The sequence below is a fragment of the Acipenser ruthenus genome, chromosome 48 (genome assembly GCF_902713425.1).
Source record: "Acipenser ruthenus chromosome 48, fAciRut3.2 maternal haplotype, whole genome shotgun sequence".
Lineage (NCBI taxonomy): Eukaryota > Metazoa > Chordata > Actinopteri > Acipenseriformes > Acipenseridae > Acipenser > Acipenser ruthenus.
This window is the reverse complement of record NC_081236.1, coordinates 1,487,613-1,494,076: the sequence shown is the minus strand read 5'-3', so window position 1 is coordinate 1,494,076 and position 6,464 is coordinate 1,487,613. Positions and strand designations below refer to the sequence as shown.

Genomic DNA, 6,464 nt, shown 5'->3' with positions numbered 1-6,464 from the left:
GTTGGAACAATCGACCATCGTGATATCACTGACTATCTGTATCAGAAAAAGTATCAAGCCGATTGCTTCTGACAATCTTATATTTGCTTTTACACTTATAGATATCCGTATTCACGTTTACTGTAATTCCTCTCATTTGAAATGATCCATTTACTGACTACTTGCTTAATGGAATTTACTCTTATAAGCAAATATTTTACTGTAAATTTAACTGCTGTTGGTCGATCGCTCTCAAATGTAATTATTTACTGTACTTTTTGAATTTGCTCCTATTTTCCTGCTGCCTTTATTGTGTTTCATATCTGCTCTCATCTGTAATGTGATTTTTGTAATGTGATATTTTGTACTGTGATAGGTTGTAAGTCGCCCTGGATAAGGGCATCTGCTAATCATAATCATCATCATATTCATCATCATAATCATAATAATAATCATAAGAATAAGGTGTTTGAGAAACAGAAATGGATTATTTTACTCCAGTCTACTTAGTGATTCGTAGCTATTAAAATAATTATATTATTCTTGCAGGTAGAGGTCTTCCAGTCGTTAGGCAGGTTGCCGGTGTCCACTTTTGAACGTTACAGTAATCTTTAAAACATCTAGCACTGCACTTACAGAAATCTGTTTGCTAGCTTTGTTAGTGCTGCACTTTCCAGGTCGCCTGGAGGGTCAAAGTGTCCCCATGGCTTTCTGTGGAAATCCCTGTGCGTGCGTGTGTGTCACGTATCTCTGTGATGTCATCCGCAGGTTTTGACGACTTCAACCTCTCTCTCCACTCGGACATGGCCTCCGTTGCCAAGGCGATGGCCTCCCCAGAGTCTGGGTTGGAGGTTCGAGACAGGATGTGGCTGAAGATCACCATTCCAAACGCTTTCCTGGGTACGGCTGTCCTCTCGTCCCGCGGGGTGCATATCCCTGGGGGCTCGATTTTTACACGCGACCGTTCTTCCATCCACAGCCTCCTTTTTAGCATTTTGAAGCTAGAAGGGAACTCATTTTAACCTGTGCTGCAGCAAATGACTGTTGTGGTACCATTTTAAAGGGGCAATTGCTGCCTAAATCAAAGATGAATTAAGACAGACTTAACTACAGCCTTCCCAATCTGAAAATGAGTTGATATACTTTAAGAGCTGCACAGAAACCAGGACCAGAGGACGCTGTGGAGAATTCACTGATGTGCCAGATAGCCTCCCCTTCAAGGAAGGAAAGTACACACTGGGGCTAATCAAGCTCGTAGCAGTAAAACCTGGAATGGGTGAAACTGCTTTGCAATAGGAGTCTTCTTTCCAGCCCTGCTCGTGTTCGTAACTCTCTAACTCTTTCTAGTTCTAACCCTGCCTCTCCTGTCTCTCTTTAGGTGCTGGTGTAGTGCAGTGGCTGCATCATTAGTGCTATCCACCCCAGTCGTGTCATGGGTCTCTCTCTCTCTCTCTCGGCTCTGACGTGGTCGAGTGGCTGTATCACCACGTGGATGGCTCTCTCTCTCTCTCTCTCTGTAGCTCTAACCCCTCTCTCTCTCTCTCTCTCTCTCTCTCTCTGTCTCTCTCTCTCTCTTTGTAGGCTCTGACATGGTCGAGTGGCTGTATCACCACGTGGATGGCTCGCTCTCTCTCTCTCTCTCTCTCTGTAGCTCTAACCCCTCTCTCTCTCTCTCTCTCTCTCTCTCACTCTCTCTCTCTCTCACTAGGCTCTGACGTGGTGGAGTGGCTGTATCACCATGTGGATGACTCTCTCGCTCTCTCTCTCTCTCTCTGTAGCTCTAACCCCCCTCTCTCTCTCTCTCTGTAGGCTCTGATGTGGTCGAGTGGCTGTATCACCATGTGGATGACTCTCTCGCTCTCTCTCTCTCTCTCTCTCTGTAGCTGTAACCCCTCTCTCTCTCTCTCTCTCTCTGTAGGCTCTGACGTGGTCGAGTGGCTGTATCACCACGTGGATGGTTTCCAGGACCGTCGGGAGTCGCGCAAGTACGCCAGCAACCTCCTGAAGGCCGGCTTCATCCGGCACACCGTCAACAAGATCACCTTCTCTGAGCAGTGCTACTACATCTTCGGAGATTTCAGCGACTGTGAGAACTGTACGTCCCATCCCCATCCCCATCCCCTCTCCCCCCGGTCCATTGGGCTGTGCCCCCCCCCCCCCTCCTCCCTGGTCCATAGAGCTGGGCTCCCCCCCTGGTCCATTGGGCTGGGCTCTCCCCCCCTGGTCCATTGGGCTGTGCCTCCCCCTCTCCCCCCCCTGGTCCATTGGGCTGTCCCCCGTCCCCCCCCCTGGTCCATTGGGCTGTGCCCCACCCCCTCTCCCCCTGGTCCATTGGGCTTTCCCAGCTCTCTAGAAGTTCTAGATGTCATATAATAGGTGTGATTTAATGAACACTTCTCCGTTCTCCCTTGCTAGTATAAGAAACGCATCCAGATTTCTTGTTACACTTTTTAGCCTTACAAGCCTCCTTCCCATTCGACCCTGTCGTGTGTCAAAAGTAAGTCCCTCCTCCTAAATCGAATTCGCCCCCCTTAGAGTTGCAGAGCCCCCTGATTGTCGTGCTGTGTTTTTAAATGTGTTACCTGCCAGGAGAAATCCTTTCTATCCTGAAGGATCACAGTGTATCCAAACCCCTATTCATCTGCAGTAACACACTTCATTGGGGATAGTTCTCAAGTCCAGGATTGTGTGCAGGGTTAGTTGCATGCCTTGCTCGGTGCAGATCGGAGGTTCAGTCTGTTTGCTAACCCTGTTTCTCCCCTCCTTGCAGACATGGCCAACCTGTCTCTGAATGATAACGACGGCTCCAGTGGTGCTTCAGACCAGGACACGCTGGCCCCCCTCCCCCTCCCCGGAGCCACCCCCTGGCCCATGATGCACACCTTCCCCTACCAGTACCCCCACCCCTACTCCAGCCAGCCCCCTCCCTACCACGAGCTCGCCAGCTACAGCTATGGACCAGGCAGCACTGGGAGCCAGCACAGCGAAGGTAAGAGGATAACAGAGCCACTGTCCCCTTTAATCTCTTCAGAACTCCTGTCGTTTCACTCGCTCCCCTCCTGTGCCAGTGAGGTCATGGCAGGTTCCATTAAACCTTCATCAGGATTATTGAAACTAGAAGAGACTGAGTCAAGCAGACCAGCGTTTGGTCTCCAGTGCCTTCATCAGTGTTATTGAAACTAGAAGAGACTGAGTAAAGCAGACCAGCGTTTGGGCTCTAGTGCCTTCATCAGTGTTATTGAAACTAGAAGTGTTTTGAGAGCAGGTCATTAGTTTGTGCGATTTGTTAACATGCTCTCTCTCTCGTTCTCTCTCTCTCTCTCTCGTTCTCTCTCTCTCTCTCGTTCTCTCTCTCTCGTTCTCTCTCTCTCTCTCTCGTTCTCTCTCTATCTCGTTCTCTCGTTCTCTGTCTCTCTTGTTCTCTGTCTGTGTCTCGTTCTCTATCTCATTCTCTCTCTCGTTCTCTGTCTGCCTGTCTGTCTCTCTGTCTCGTTCTCTCCCTCTCGTTCTCTCATGTTCTCTCGCTCTCTCGCTCTCTCTGTCTCGCTCTCTGTCTCATTCTCTGTCTCGCTCCCTCTCCCTCTCTCTCTCTCTCTCTCTCTCTCTCTCTCTCTCTCTCTCTCTCTCGTTCTCTCTCTCTCTCTCGTTCTCTGTCTGTCTCGTTCTCTCTCGTTCTCTCCCTCATTCTCTCGTTCTCTCTCTCTCGCTTCCTCTCGCTCCCTCGCTCTCTCTCGCTCTCTCTCGCTCTCTCATTCTCTCTCGTGTTCTCTCGTTCTCTCTTGTTCTCTCTCCCTCTCTCTCTCTCTCTCTCTCTCTCTCTCTCTCTCTCTCTCTCTCTCTCTCTCTCTCTCTCTCTCTCTCTCTCTCTCTCTCTCTCTCTCCCCTCACAGGAAGTCGCAGCAGTGGCTCGACGCGCAGCGAGGGGGAGCGGAGGCGCGGGGGGAAGGGCAGCGGGCGGGACGAGAAGTCTGGAGGCGGGGCCGGGGCCGACTCGCGCTCCGGCAGCGGGAGCGAATCAGAATACTCGACTCGGAGCAGCCTGCGGAGAGACCACGCCTCCGTGGCAGGAAGCGAACACTCCCACCACTCCCACCACACTCAGCGTTCCCACCTCTCCCAGCACTCCCAGCGTTCCCACCTCTCCTACGGGCCTCCGGGGATCCCTCTGTCCTACAACCCCATGATGGTCATGATGCTGCCCCAGCCTCACCCCCCTCCTCATCCCCACCCCGGCATGCTGCCCCCAGCTTCAGGAGGTCCTCCGGGGGCTCCCCCTGTCCGGGACCTGGCCTCTGTCCCTCCAGAGCTCACAGCCAGCCGGCAGTCCTTCCACTTAGCCATGGGCAACCCCAGCGAGTTCTTCGTGGATGTCATGTGAGCAGGGGGCTGATCAGCACGGCTACCGATTTTGAACTTTCTTAAAGAGTACGAAAAATATATCCAAGTGGCGTTAATTATTTTTACGTGGTTACGTCCGTAATTATTGAACGTTGAAAATTCAATGACAAACCACTAGAAGACATCGAGACTCCCGTTTGTCGTTGAATTTATGAAGTTTTGAGTGTTAGACTGTAATGCACAAGGGTTTCAGGCTAATGCCGGCAAACGTTTTCAGAAAACCTACGATGAAGGCGTTAGCCAAAACCGTTCTACCTTTTTTAGATGAGTAGATTCGTTGTAAAATGACAGGAAAATATGTTGTCGTTCTAGTTACTGCCAAAATAAATTTAGCCCCGCGATACAAGATAGATTTAAATGGTTTTTGTATCAAATAGAACTACTTTTAAAAAAAAATTTGAAAAAAAATGTCATAATTCCAGTTGCACTGAAAATTTCTTAGTTTGGTGTTTGTTTGTTTTTTTCTTCTGCAGTTCCCTGACTTGTAAAATAAATAAAATTCTAAAATATAGCTGTTCAGTTCTAGAATAGCAAGTCACTTTGATAGGTGAGTTTTAGGTGCTTTTGACTAAGAGTTCAGGAGCCACTTTTATTACCAGCCTGATACATGTAATATAGGTTAGATCGGCCAGTGCAATGCAGATTTCAAGTTAGCTATAACATTTTAGAAGTAAATTGAAATCCGCAACTGTTTAAGAGCTGAAAACAATTAAAAAGGTCTAATTAAGCAAATGATCTGTTCAATTTTAAGGGTCTAGTTAAGTAACCAGTGATCTAGCACACTGCGAATTTATCACCAGCAAAACAAAAGGAAGTTGATCCAAAGTGGCAGACCACCAGATGGCGCTGTCCCTTACTTCTGTAAAGACTCCCGACTTATCTAGCCTGTGTTACTTACATCTATGACAGACAACTAGGACTGAAGAGCAGCGCCTGAACTCAGTCAAAGCACCTTGACACGCAAAAAATGTAATACGAACCACACAGTTTACTGAAGTACATAAAAAAATATACAGTGTAACAACAAAAACAGTCCCGTCCTGCAACAAACGCTGTCATTTCAGAAAGCACTGGTTCCTGTTCATTTCAGTAGTAGAAAAATTCTACATTATCAAACGTTACCAAAAAACGAAATGATGTTTTGAAATATGTTAATAATGTGCCGAATCATATTGTAGAACCATGAAATGGGGGCGCCATCTGCATCATTTGAAGCGTGTTCCCAGAACAGTAACCCTTTGTGAAATTTCCCTGTAAAATACCTCTGGAATTGTAACACACACATTGCATTGTGGTTGTCTGTAAGTGTTTTTTTGTTTTTCTAGGTAGGGACATCTACTACAGATATTAATAATATGAGACTCTGAGGTACTCTATTGCCTGACGTTCGTGCCACATCATGAAGGGAGGGGAATTTAATGTATTAATAATAATTTTGAAGCCGAGACTGACAATTGTCAGTGCGATCCGTCAGTTTTAACCAAACATTAAGGTGCTAATGAAGATTTTTGTCTAAGTACTGCCATGTTTGTATGTCTTTTTTAATAAATTTGTACTGGGCCCAAATACCTTGTTTTTTAATTTATTTTTGTGTGTGTGTGTGTTAATTTTTAAAATGTCATCCTTAACTATTAGACAGTTTAAGAAATACTGGAAGAAATGTAATTGTTCATCCTTTCAACTAGAACTCTGTCTCAACGTCCTCAAACGCGAGTTTAGTTTCTTTTAGTGTTAGAGGGCGCATTTTGAAGACATTGAAAAATACTTTGTCAATGATTGATTGTCCTTTTTTGAGTTTTGTTTCTTAGTATATAAAATGGATTAAATATAATTTATAATTTGCACTATTTTAAATATATTTATTTTTTTGAGGGGGGAAACACATTTTAGTTTCGGTCTGCAACCAGGACTGACTTGAAACCGATTTGAAATCCACCCCGCTTGTTTCCATTAGCAGCAGATGAGATCCATTTCACTGAGGCTGGGTGTGGATCCCATGCTTTCCAATGGGCTGTTATACCCGACGGGAGTGAGCCGCTGTTTTAACCTCTGCAGGGGCTCTGGAACTGAGGTCAGAGAGACTCGCA

General features: G+C 46.7%; 1 protein-coding gene across 1 annotated transcript in view; it reads left to right on the top strand.

The window, feature by feature from the left end:
* Window positions 1-5,943, top strand: part of LOC117967650 (segment polarity protein dishevelled homolog DVL-2-like) — a 25,976-nt gene extending 20,033 nt beyond the window's left edge. The window contains exons 13-16 of the mRNA XM_059014598.1: window positions 748-879; window positions 1,898-2,074; window positions 2,750-2,968; window positions 3,870-5,943. Of these exons, the coding sequence (XP_058870581.1) occupies window positions 748-879; window positions 1,898-2,074; window positions 2,750-2,968; window positions 3,870-4,357 (1,016 nt within the window). The 3' untranslated portion in view covers window positions 4,358-5,943. The remainder of the gene's footprint in view (window positions 1-747; window positions 880-1,897; window positions 2,075-2,749; window positions 2,969-3,869) is intronic.
* The last annotated feature ends 521 nt before the right edge of the window (window positions 5,944-6,464 follow it).